Source organism: Cariama cristata, unplaced genomic scaffold (assembly GCF_000690535.1).
Source record: "Cariama cristata isolate BGI_N322 unplaced genomic scaffold, ASM69053v1 scaffold17298, whole genome shotgun sequence".
NCBI lineage: Eukaryota > Metazoa > Chordata > Aves > Cariamiformes > Cariamidae > Cariama > Cariama cristata.
The window spans coordinates 20,876-34,374 of record NW_009633045.1 but is presented as its reverse complement, the minus strand read 5'-3'; the positions used below and the strand labels follow the sequence as shown (position 1 = coordinate 34,374).

General features: G+C 41.2%; 2 protein-coding genes across 2 annotated transcripts in view; one reads left to right on the top strand and one right to left on the bottom strand.

Moving 5' to 3' along the window:
• Window positions 1–321: 321 nt before the first annotated feature.
• ORC6 (origin recognition complex, subunit 6) lies at window positions 322–6,164 on the top strand. The gene is made up of 6 exons (XM_009706601.1): window positions 322–448; window positions 1,262–1,425; window positions 2,522–2,611; window positions 3,763–3,875; window positions 5,145–5,216; window positions 5,618–6,164. The coding sequence occupies exons 1-6, from the start codon at window positions 368–370 to the stop codon at window positions 5,785–5,787; spliced, it is 690 nt and encodes a 229-aa protein (XP_009704903.1). The 5' UTR covers window positions 322–367; the 3' UTR covers window positions 5,788–6,164.
• Window positions 6,165–9,348: 3,184 nt separating this feature from the next.
• The window catches only part of LOC104166608 (myosin light chain kinase 3-like), a 21,005-nt gene continuing 16,854 nt past the window's right edge, over window positions 9,349–13,499 (bottom strand). Inside the window, exons 12-14 of the mRNA XM_009706603.1 lie at window positions 12,408–12,560; window positions 10,428–10,560; window positions 9,349–9,420 (exon numbers count right to left, since the gene is read on the bottom strand). Coding sequence (XP_009704905.1) covers window positions 9,349–9,420; window positions 10,428–10,560; window positions 12,408–12,560 — 358 coding nt within the window. The remainder of the gene's footprint in view (window positions 9,421–10,427; window positions 10,561–12,407; window positions 12,561–13,499) is intronic.

Genomic DNA, 13,499 nt, shown 5'->3' with positions numbered 1-13,499 from the left:
AGCCGTGGTCTGCCTCACCTTGCGATGCCAGCCTGCCATCGGTTTCCTTCGTTGGTTCTGGTCGATGGGAGCAATGTCACAGACCTGAAGGTGTACGCGGGTAACGGAACAGGCCTTGGAGGCTGTGAAAGGCAAGTGATTAGAGAGGGCAGTATCATCCTGCTCTTGCCGCGCTGTTTGGCACCTATTTCCCTAAGCGAGTGCTGCAGCCGGGGTGCCGGACTAGCCAAACCTTGGATCAGTTCCTGTCCCGCCGTTCTTACTGTCTCGTAACTGTGGTTTTGTTAACGAGGGCTTTGTATGTTGGGTGTTTTGCAGGAAAGCTGAAGAGTATCTGCGGCTATCCCAGGTGAAATGCACAGGATTAATGGCTCAAATGACAGCGACAAGCAGTGCTGTGATGTGCCTGGACCTGGCAGCTAGTTTCATGAAACAACCAGTTGACAAAGTAAGATACAGTATATGACTTGGCCGGCTGGTGGATTCTCCATAAGTCCACTAAGATCATTGCTCTGTGTAGTATATGTTGGGAGCAGGAAAGGGATAGTAATAACTGACATTACCCTAAAGCCAGTAGTGTGCTGCTAAACGTAACATTAGAGCTTTCACTACTCAGAGCTTGAAACCGGGCACGTTGAGATCAGTGTCATAGTCACTTCACAACTTGAGCTTGCTTTGCTGTAAGTTCAGCTCTTTTAATATCAAATAAACTAGCAGCAAGAATGTTAAATTTAAGATCTGTCCATTTTACTGTGGGAGGGAAGCAGTGGCTCCAAGGAATCCCTCTCCATCTGCAGACCTGCCAGGTAAATGGCACTGAGCTGCCAAAATAATGTCTGGTACAAGATGTTCGTGGTTGTGCATTCACAGAGAGAGAAGAATTTAATTGGACCTGACCCCATGAGGAGTAGTATGGAAGTACTGCTCATCTCTGTGAGTTGCCCAGATCTTAGTTACCTTTGCTTTTAACCACCTTGTGATAAAAGGGCCATGTCTTATTATATGGAAAAGAGAAACCTCACTTCCAGTGAAAGGGTCTAAAAGTAACACTGCATTAAAAGATGTGGCATTCCTAGGTGGCTAGTCTTTCTGCGTGCAGTCAAAACTTACATCACTCATGGCACAAATTTGTTTAATATAGCCATTGAAATTTTATTTTATGGTGTTGTGTAGTTTCTCCCTAATCTATTTTCATTGCCTGAGTAAGAAGTCAGGAAGGAATCTTGCTAAATCTTGGGGTTTGTCTTTGTCTTCTTGAAAGAGCTATTTTGTTAAACTCTCCGGTTTGAACAAGACTACCTACCAGAGCTCCATGAAGTCTTTGGAGTGTTTGCTAGAGGTGAACCCCAGACTGGGAATGCGAGACTTGGCTGTGCAATTCTGCTGCACAGAGGCAGTGAACACCGCTTCAAAAATACTACAGAGGTGAGGAAGCTCTCATGAGCACACTGGTAACCACTAGTAAGATTCTTTGTTCGTTAGATATGTGGAGAGCTTGGTGGTTGGAAGGGCCAGATATCTCCCACTGACTGGAGCGGTGAGTTGAGTTCTTAGCACTGACAATCCAGCTATTTAGCTAGGCTGCTTTTTAGAATACATGTTAGAGAGACTTAGTCTGTGAATTTCAGTAAGTCATTGTCTGAGTCCCAATTATTCAACTGGGAATAGTGTAAAAAATATAGGACTTTTAGTCCCTGTATTTGTCCATAGCATCCCACTGTCTTCCATTTAACTGCTGATCATGTCACAGTTCAGAAGTAATGCTCCGTAGAAACAAATCCTCCCTTCTGGAGGAGCAGATCTCCTAAAATGCACATTACTCTACCTGTAAAAACAATAAGTAGAACACTTCAATGGAGATTCAACAGGCTTAACTAAAATTTTGTACTCTGTAACATCTACTTTAACAAGAGCAATCACTGAAGAGCTCTGTTCTGGAGTGCTGTCACCTGCTAGCACATGCTTAAATGCTGTTAGGTCAGTGAACAAAGGCTGTGTATGCTTGTCAGTGCTTAACACAAAAAAAACCAACCTGGGGACAGGTGGACAATAAAAAATTAAATTCTTCAGTGCTGCACATCTACCATGTCATTTTCCATATTTAAGCCTTCATCTGTGTAATATACATATTATAGGAATCAAAGAAACTATAATTCTATCCTCTATTATAGTATGGATTTATGCAAAGCATCTAATTGTAGCTTTTAGATGTAACGGAGAGATAAAAGTGCTGTGTGGATGAGGAGCACCAGAAATAGATTTTACTGACACCTTGATCGAGATCCCTAATTTAAAATACTTTTAATTGAAAAAGAGGAGGTGACCCCAATTCCCCTTTTTCCTAGTCTCTTTTGCTCTTCTCAGCCAGTAGCACCTGTTTCTGCTTGACTGGGTTGCAAAGGACCAAGTGATCCAACAGGAGACCTGTTCAACTGCTGAGTACCATGTGACAAATTAATTTCAACAGCTTCGTTTGAGGCAAATGCATTATACAATTATCATTCTTATTGTTGTTCTTTAGGTATGAATCCAGCCTCTCAGAAGCACAGCAAATGGACCTTGATTTCTCAAAACCACTTTTTATAACAGCTGCACTATTCACTGCATGCAGGTGAGTATAGCTTGAGGGATCTTTTATGGGCTTAAATGCCTAGTAAGACACCAAACAGAAATAGTGCTTACAATGTAGCAGCTGATTCATGAAGTATGTCTGAAGGGTCTTGCTTAGCACATCATGCTGCCCTACTCCTGGAAATAGAGACAGCTCTAGCAAACCAGGCCTTTCCTTCCAGTAAAGTCTCTATATTGCATTTGCCTTCAGGAAAAAGCAGAAGTATTGTATCAAATGCACAGAAAAGGATCTTGAGTTACTTACCCTAAAATAAATGAAACCTGTCTTCCCTGGTGTGTAATTGGATGCTGTGAGTAATTCCATTAGGACATATCCATGGCAATGGCTGAAAAACTTCTGTTAGTGTTTTGCACTTCACCCTCCTTCCTCTCAGCTTAACCAGCATAACGTAATCCCTTAGTAACATTCTCAGATTTAGTTGGAATTTTTTTTCATTGTCAGCATGGATTTGAGCTGGGCACCAAGGAAAAAGTTGCGTGGCTTTTGGTGAGATAACTGCTCAAGATGCAAGAATGGCTGCGAGCTTACTTCTGAGCTCCAAGAAGCAGCCACTCTGGAGAAGGAAAAGCCCTAAGCTCTAGGCCATCACATCCTGAGGGTGCTCTGACCTTTGGGAGATGAATCTAATAGCTGTAGGCCTGTATCAGCTTGAAAGATAAGTGTCAGGAGCACTTGACTCGGCCAACCCTTTGTAAGAATTTGCCTGCATGCAAATATCTTCCCTCTCAGTACTGTGCCTTGTGACAATCTTACAAACCAATTCAGATGCTGTGTAGTTAGTTGCACAGCTCCTGACAAATGTTCTCTTGACACAGGGCTCCCATTCAGCTTTTTGCAGTAGTGGGATTTTGTCTTGGTTCCCTCAAAATCTGAAAAGTACCTTTTCCTAATAGAATTTCCTTATATAACTTGAACTGAGTTTCAATTCCCAAGCTGTATTGACTGAGTAGTGCCGGGGTCTATTTTTTAAGCAAATTTGTTTCCAAGTCAGACAAGGATTAGATAGACTAAAACTTAGGTGTACTTTTTTAATTCTCACAGGCAGTGTTGGTACAGTAAACGTCACCTCACCTAAGTGACAGTTGCTGGAGTGTTGCTTTGTACAGAGATAACTTAACTTTCTCTTGTAGGTGTTTGAAGCTAAAAGTGGACAAAGCTAAAATGTTGGCTACATCTGGGGTGAAAAAAGCAATATTTGACCGTCTGTGCAATCAGCTGGAGAAGATGAGCCAGCAACTCAGCAGTAAGTTTTTTGCTTTATCCCTATAAGACAGTGTACCCATTGCCTGGCCTCACAGTACCCCATCCTTTTCCACTGGTGATTTCATTCTGATCGCTTTCAGCTGCCCCTTCCAGCCAAACCTGCCCATCCCTTCCAACATGTTTCCTGCAGCCCAGTTCCCAGTCAGCCATTGTTCTGGGGAAGCTGCAACAGCTTACCATGTGGCAAGCCCAAAAATAAACATTTTCCTCTCTTCTCAAATGCTCACTGCTCCTTACATTCCCTGCTTCTCCCATACTACCTCACCTATCTTGGATTCTTCCTTCTGGCTTGCTTTCTGCATCCTGTTAACATGGCAACATGACACACAAATTAACATAAACATCTTGCTACCTCTCTTGCTTTGGCTGACTCACTTCTGTGTTTTCCTTTTCCCCCACTGCAGAATTAAGAAGCCTAAACCTTGCTCTTCGGGTAGTAATTCAGCCATTACCTGACACCATCCCTCCACATACAGTGGGCAGACATGAGGAGTCTTTCTTGCCCGTTGTTGAACCTGCAGCTCTCCCCACTCCTTTTTGTGGAGGAGGAAGATTGAAATACGATACATGTCTTCCCATCCTTATATCTGCTCCTTCCTACTTACCTCCCTTTCCCCAGCTTTCATTCTTACTCTCCCACTGACAAGATCCCTGCTTCACCCTGTCTTCACATTTCATATCACGAAATTTTCTGGAATGTGCTGCCTGAACCTAAACCAAAAACTGCTATTCTCTCCCTAGGCATGGATCTTCCCATAGTGCACTGCCCTGTAAAAAAACCCAAAACCTTATCCCACCACTAAAGCAGCTAAAGGCAGCTGGGAATTTCTGTATCAGTTCAGGAAGGAGTGTGCATCTGTATACGTGGACAGCCCTCTGCACGTTGTGGGCATCTGTAATATAAAGTGTGGAAGTGACACAGAAGGGGAAGCAGTAACTGATAATCCTGCCTGAGTATTCAAGAGGGGTAGCAGCGTGTTTTTGGGGTATGAACACGGTGGATCATTGTGGTTACAAGCGCCGCAGCAGTGCTAGTTAAAGCAGCCAGCCAGTCTGCGCAGCCCTCAAAGTGTGCTGGCACCTCTGCATGTACAACTTAAGCATCGGTCTGGACCACAGAACTGCTCTGATTGGGAGACAGTACTTTTGGAAGGTGGCACTGCTGTCAAAGCATTGCATGTAGAACACCACCCTCAGGGCCCCAAACACCATTCAGAAGTAAAGCAACTTATTCATTTTTTTTTTTTAGAAGATGTTCCGGTGGCTACAGAGGCACCTGAAAGCTTGCAGACCAACCTGGAGCACTGTGAGAAAGAAGATGGTAAGTTGTGTTTAGCTATGAACTAAAATCACCTCACCGGAGCAGTTCTGAGCTTTATTGCTGCTTAATATTTTAGTTGTGTAATATGCCACAATACGGAGTTCACAGCAGCTTACTCCATTCTGCAAACCACTGGCTAATGAAAGGACTAAGAGAACCTAGCAGAAGGACAGTGGTGTTTATACTGAGTAGTCCTAGTAGAATTAAGGATAACTGTTTCATTCCGACACAAAGGTGAAGAGGTGACTGCTCCAGCAGGTGAGAGGAGCAGCAAACCACAGGATTAGATAACCCAGTGACAGACGCTGTGCTTGGGGCTGTACATTTGCTCATTACCATGGTTATGCCCAGCGACATATTGCCTATGATGGCCTGTCACAGACTTTCTCCTTCTCTCATAGGATCTGAAGACGATGAGGAGATGCCATGTAAACGGCCAAAGACAGAAACAAAGCAAGACTATGAAGAATGGAAAAGGAAAATCCTGGAAAATGCTGCTAAGGCACAAGAGACAAGTAGGAGTACTGTCTCTGTAGCGTCACCTAGTAATGTAACTGCTCCCGGCTCGTAATTTTAACTCTCCCTCTGCTCTAACAAGAGTTCCAGTAGCATATGAGTGATGGCTGCCTTGTAGCCAGCTGATTTTATTTATTGGCTAGTTTTTAATGATTTAAGAATGTTATTTTTAGTAAATGACACCAGAATTGAGGTGACTTTACAAGAAGCCTGTCTGACTACGCACCAGGCTGGTACCTGAGCAGCTATGGCATTAGGTGGTAGAATAGCTTCATTCTCTTGCTGCAAGAAGCAGGTAACATTCTAATGCTGTATTAAGTGTAAATAAGTTGTAAGTTTTATGCCCTTGAGCCCCTGGCTGGAAGTAGTCAGTGAAAAAAAGAGGGAGGGGACTAACAGTGCCTTGTTCAACTGCAAAAGCAGCAGAGAAATTAACACTGGTAATTTTTAATTATTCTTTTACTGTTGAAGAACTATTGTTTAGTCACTGAATCTGACTTATTTTTATGACCTGTATGGGACTGAAGTGTCTTGTGCTTGTAGGAGGTCCTAAATATTCCAAGAAACAAATAAAAATACAGGAAGGAAAAGCTTTGTATCATGACATCAGGTTCTTGGCACTTGTCATATATAAAACTCTTAGAAAATAAAAGACACATAGGAGATGAGATGTCTGTGCTCTAAGAAAGATATCCAGGGGACAAGGATCTTGTCTGGGTAATACTGGTTCTTTGCATCTTGCAATCATAAACTTAGGGAAGAGGAGAGAGTGCCTGGCCTTGTAGTTCTTAGAGGCAACCTCTGCGATCCCACACTTTCACCTCAGCTACTCAAACTACAATTTGTGTTAACTACTTTTTGAAGGAAAAACCATTACTTTCAGCAGTACAGGGCAGGTGTAACTATAATAAAACCAATCCAAGTCTTTGGCTCATTTCTCTTGCATGTTTTCTGCCTGGGATGTGCACAGAGAAGTTAACTTTTGTAAACCCTCGTTTTAAAACAACCCAGAAAAACCCAGTGTCCATATGAGGCAAGATAATTTATCTCACATCTGAGCATTTAGAATTGAAACAGTGCCCCAGCCCGAGCTTGTTCTCAACAGTATTTTAATGGCTTGCCAAATGCCTCACTGCTGTGCATACTCCCTGCTTACCTGGGTGACAGTGATTGCACCAGGTCTACAATAGTTATTATCATTAACTGCTTTAGATATCAGTGTATGGGCCCAGTTCTTTTTGTCATACTTACTGTTCCAGTCACTCACAGGTCACCTGTGGTTCATCCTTTTAGCTTTTTGTAGTCCCCAAAGCAAAAGGCACAGGATATGGTTGAAACAACCTGTAAGGCTGCAGAGGTGGGTTCCACTGTACTGCAGACCCATGTGATAGTAGCCGAATCTAAAGGGATTTCTTTCTAATAGAAAGAAAATAGCAATCCTGCTGGCCAGATGCACCTTCTTGTTGTAGAAGATGGAGAGGAAATACATGCAAGACAGCAGAGAGCATCCATATGTTACCCTCTTATAAAAAACAAAGGAAGCACACAGTAATTGGAAAATTAAAACTTACTGGCTATTTTCTTTTCACTTCTCCCAATGCATAAAAAAAAGAAATCACTTGAATCCAACTTGACTTTAATTACCAAGAGCTAATTTAATTCCAGATGAGAGTTCTGAAATGTAACAGTAACTATAGGGGAATGGACTCCAAACGTGTGCTTGACATGCAGAGAAAATACTGAATAATTAACCCCCATTGAATAAGAGCTGTAACAAAATGTCTGCCATTTAAAGTCTGATCTAATATGGGTCCTCAGGATGGGAGAGAATCCAACCTAGTACATTAGCATTCTGTTGTTAACACCTACTTAGAGATGCTTTCAGGTTTGTTTGGTGGGGGGATTTAAACCAAAATTAAGGAATATGCTTGTTCCACTTTAATGGACTTTATTAGTATTAATTCAGAAATATACAGACCAATTAATATAATCACATTTAGCATGCAGAACCACCGTGAAAAGAAAACATGAACAAAAGCGGGCCTTCACAGAAGGTGAAACATTGTCAAGATTATTTGACTTGATTTTAATAATTCTTCTCTGTCTCAATTCTGGAAATGCTGCAGAAGTCCAGAATTCAGGACTATGCAAAGTGAGAAGCACTAGAGTGGAAAGATAACTAGACAAGGGCAAGCCAGTCTTACAAACCTCTTTATTAGCAGCCAACACTTTTGCTAATTCAAGGGATGTGAAAGTCCATGAAATTAAAGGGAGTTTTACAGTGGTTTGATGCCTTTGCTGGAAAGCTAGTTTTAGTAGTATTAGTTTCTGTTTTTCCTAAGAGTCCATCCAGCTCACACCAAGTTCTACAGAATCTAGGACAGGAATAAAGGAAATGACAGGTTTAATAAATCACGTTATACTTTTAGCTGAGAGATTTTAAGTGACTCCAACTCTTTATACATCAGGAAAAATTTTAAAATCCAAAATAAGTTAGTATTGTGAAGAAAACACTTAATGTTCAAGACCAAAGTGGGGTAAAAAAGGGCTTCAACCTCCTAATGGAGCTAAACGCAGAGCCTGGCAACACACTGTTTCCCTCCTACTGAACAGCAATAAAACCTATTTTGCATATCACACCATATCAGCTTCTCAGACTTCATTAAAATTGTCAGAGAGGACTAAAAATCCTCAAACTAAAACTTACAAAATTAAAGGCTGCAGTCACGGCCAATGAGAAGCACTTACAAGTTTTATACATATAAAATGATGTCTGGAAATCTCTTCTTTTTTGGACAACATGAGATCTTTTTGCATAGACCCAACGGTCATTAAGCAATTTTTATTTGTGGAAGTTTCACCTATCCCCTTCCAAAACTTCAGTCAATTCAGCTCAATTCAACTCACCATAAGAAAAAGCAGCAATGGACCGACTGACTTAAGTTGTTCCAAACCCAGGATTCCTCACATTCTCTAACTATGCAGTCACTATTTTTTAAAGGAGAGAGTAGAATAAAAAAACAACAACAAACCAAAACCATTCAACTCTCAGTAGTTGCACTGAATCATCATCGGGGGGCGGGGGGGGAGGAGAGGAATTAATCTTTTTGAAAAAATTACCGAAGAGAAAAGGATATCCGATATCTTTTGTTCTAAGTAACAAATACCTGAGGGAAAAACTGTGCCAGTGTTGTGGCAGTGCTCTAAAACTGATGACATACATCAGTCATGAAGAAAGTCTTTGGAGATCCCATGCTTGGTGTGAGAAACCAGAAAACTGACAAGGTGTTTTCTGGTGTGAAGACGCCAACAATACTCTGCAGAATCAAAGCCTTCAGCAAGAAGTCAGCCCCAACAACAGCCATATTTTTCCATCACCATGTACAACTAAAAGCTTGCAAAACCAAACAAGGCAGCTTCTGCTTTATAGAAATTATTTCAGGGCCTCTTCCTTGGGGCACTTCTGGAACCTTAGCACTAACACACATAATATTTGAGGAGGACAGACCCAAAACCTTATGTTATAAAACAAAGGAGCAGAAACTACTGAAGATACTGAGTCCTTCTTCCATGGCTTCATGTCCATCTCCAAAAGCAGCAAATGCTTCATATAAGCTTATACAAGCTTGACAGACATACTCTGAAATCTCTTCAGCCTGTTAGCAGCAGCCACCACATAAAAATGTTTCTGTGAATAAAACAGAACAGTCCAAGTGTGAGTGCAACTGAGGTAAAGGACCTTTTCTGGGGGTGACAAGGATTTTTCTTCTTGGTAAATCCATTTACCTCTAGTGACCCACACCTAACGTGGATTGCAGTGCAGAACAGCTCTGTACTGGGGAACCACCGGTTACTGTAGAACAGAATGCTGGTACCATGAACTTCAGCAGCACTATTACTAATTGTATAGAGATATGTCTTCAGATTATGTATTTTTTAAAATGAAAGTGCAGAAGTCTGCAACCAAACAGCTGGAGTGTAGGAGTGGAAAAAGTATAAACCTCTGGTTTAACTCCTTGGCAAGGAATTACAACTCTCCAGTGACAAAAGAAAAGGAAATGGTCCTCACTGAGTTCTCCTCACATTTCCACAGGCTTCTTTGAAACAAGATCACTGTGTTCACCCTTCAGGATTGATTATCTACAATCCAGTAGAGACTCCAATAGAAATTCTTATCTATCGCTTCATATAAAATTTAGTTCTGAAGGAGCATGGGGTTATCAGAAAAGTCCTGAAGAGTTCTCTAGATGGGTTTAAGCCTTATTTTTTCTCTCCCCAACACTGCTCTCTGCAATGGGAGGCAGAAAACTGCCTTATGTATGTCACTCCATAGTGACAACAGAACAATGCAAGTGTTGTCAATGGAAAAAATCTCTCCAATATAAAAAGAAAAAACACTTAATATAAGCTAAGTAGCATCTGAAGTCTCTGAACTTAAGAAAAAACATGTAAAACTTCTAAACACCAATCAGAAGGAATAAAAATTGAAACCAAACTTGCTAAAAACAAGCAATATCATTCTGCAGGAGAAAAAAAAAATAATTTACAACTGAAAATAGACTTCCCAAACTCATATTTACAAGAAAGAAGCCTGTGGGCAAAAATGAGCCAACATACAAAAAGGAGGGAATGGCTCTGCCTGTGTTGAGCTGATTTTCCCTCTGGAAGTAGATTTCCCAGACTTTATCTATTTACCTTCCATTTTCTGTGAGCCATGTAACTCTGCAGCAACAACTGGGACTTCAGACGAAGCTTGGACTTCTTGGCTTTGGCAGGTAGATTGTTTAACCACTCATGCTTCAGACACTGCGTTGCACTCATCCGGCAGCTGCGGGAGAAGAAACCTGCCACGTAAATTCAGCTACCCTTGCTGCCTTTTTCTCAGTGCCCTGTGTTCCTCAATATTATTGATAAAGAAACTGCCTTAAATGAACCAGCAGGAGTGAAGATGCTTCCTGAGATACTGTTCATCCCAGTGAGTGCACAGATCTTAATGCCACCCGGCACTCTCCGATGTAAGGGGTGAGTGGTGTGAAAAGCTGCTGGTGGGTCTGCAGTGGGTTGATTGAGCTGTGGTTAAGTACTGTATTTTGCCTTTTTAGGGTTTTGGGTGTGGGGGTTTTTTTCTTTGAAGAAGCAGCTATACATAAACTGACAAACCTGTATCATTTTATTATGTGAATGCAGAACTTTGCTAAGAGAATCAATGCATACAGAAAAATAGTATTTGTGGTGTTATCTGTCTGTCCTGATAGTGCAGGCTTATTCTGTGCCTCGTATTTAAAAAGCGTAATTGTCTATTCACCCTAAACTTGGATCAAGCTAAGCATACATTATATCCTGACATTCAACAATGGGCCCAAATGTAAAGGTCTATTAAAAAAAGCTGTGAGAAATACACAGTGATAGAGGAAATCTTGGGGGAGAGGTGTTGAGAAAAAAGTTTAATTTGCCTTTTTTTTTTCCCTCCAACAAAAGCCTATGCCTAACTCCTGAGCTTCATCTGAGCTGTCACTGAGAAGATGATGAAGAGACAACTCCTGCCTGCTCACACCTAATTTCAGCAGTCAGGGGAGGTAGGTACAGATCTTGCACCTACTGTCTCAGCATGGCAAAGGTGCCTACTCGGTAGGAGAGCGGAGCCTGTCCATAAACCTTGTGAACAACTGGGCCAAGTAATCATTGCTCTTTGCATCTCACTGACAACACTTTTCTTGCAAAGTCATTTCACTCACAGCTTCTAACCAGACTTTGCATAGTGTCCCCCTGGAGTCCTTATTCCCATTGCACAGAAAAATGGAAGACTCCAAAGCAAAGTTTAGCAATCATCATCACAGTCTGAGAAAAAACACTTTGTTGTACCCTGCTGGCAATATCCTCAAGTTCAGTTTATTCTTAGCTTTTCGTATGACTTATTGTTCAAAACGTAATTAGTACTAGAACCGATTTGTCTGATTTAGGTAATAATCTGGAAGTTGTTAATATTCTAAGCGCTCCTTTGAATTCCCCTTGAACACACAATCTGTTTTACTGTATGCATCATTTCCTGTTTTGATTGGTTTTGTATCACTACTCAGCAAGAGAAAAATTCCTCTATTCACCCAGCCCCATAGCCATGGTCTGACATCAATATCATCCTCGTTCCCTCCTGTTGTTTCATATGTGCAATCACTTTTTATTTCAGTGGAGCCAAGACTGAGAAGCCACATGCAGAGTTAAGTCCCAAATGCTCCTTAATATCTACCAAATGCATGTAGACCACTTTAGAAGAGAACAATGCACATTTTCACAGCTGCAGCTTCTGTTTATCCTCCATGGCATTCAAAAGACATTTTTGCAATTTGTGTCAGAGCTTGTGAGAGTCCAAAGTAACAACAGAAATAGCTTTGCCGAGAGAAGGAATACTAAAGACAGATTCCTACACAGCAAATCCTTCCAGACTTCCTCTGTTCTGCCTGTATTGATGCTACTGTCAAAAGCAACTTTCAAAAGCAGCCAAGGTACAGAGACATTTTCCTTTTAAACAGGGGCTTCTGAATCACTGAGGAACTGCCCAGCAAACGTAGTTACAGCATACAAAACCAGTAAATTCTCATTGTTGGCTGCAATCCAAACTGTTGGCTAGGAGCAACTTAATGTCATTAGGTGCTACTGTCCTCACAATCAAAGAGGTACCTTTTCTCCTTCACGAGCAGTCTGGAAATAAAGTCTTTAGCTTCCTCCGATAGCTGGTCAAATGCTTCTGCATCAAAATCCCAGCTACAATTGACTACATAATTCATTGTCTCTGCATCAGTTTCTCCCAGGAATGGGGACAGGCCACTAAGCCTTAAAAAAAAAAAGAAAGAAGGGAAGGGAGATGAGTAATTACTATATGCAAGATGCATTTTTTCCTTCTACAAATCCTCCGCTTTATAATAGTTGTTAGCTTAATGAGAGGAAAGACTCTCACCTATGGGGGGTTCCACTTCTCCATCCCTGCCAAGATAAGCCAACAACGTGGAGCAATAAAGCATTGTAATATTAGTGTCATTCTCTAGCAGTTCACTCAGCTATGTCAGGCAGCACTGTTAATAGGTCCCCAAGGAAATTAATTCAGTGGGGATCCAGGTACATCCTTCAGTGCTTTCCCAGCTAGGAAAGGTAGGGGGACTCAAGAGCTTTCCTAAATCAAGGCCCATATCTATATTTGGCTTGAATTAAACAGAATTCTGAACCATAGCATACTTTTTTCAATTAGTCTCTAAGCCCAGATTTATTGCTTCAGTCGTTTATTACTTCATTCAGTTGGGTTTTGGCTAACATACAAATTTAAACCAGAAATGTATCCATTTCACAGAAAGCATCTGTGAAAGATTCTGGGATGCAAAGTCAGCTCAAGAGAAAGCAGAGGCTTTGGACAGACAAGCCATCCATGGCCACCATCCCCATATGAGAGAAAAGTTTTAGTCCTATTTGTGACATAACATTAATTTCTCTATGCAGATGCACACCAAGTCTAAGGTACTAAAATGATCAGATTGCAAATTTGAAAATTAATTCAATCCTCAAGAATGCAATCAAAATGAAAATTCTGACATGCTTTGGGCAACTTTTCTGAGTAAAAAAAGACCTGACCTTTTTTACCTTGCTAAATAAGGTGGTAAGAGAGAAGAACATTTACATTTTTGTCAAAAGGATTATTTGCTGTTTAAAGACTTTGTACGCACAGTGAAGTGCCTTTGCATTAAAGGCTGGGGTTTTTAACAGAATGAATTAGGAGGAGTC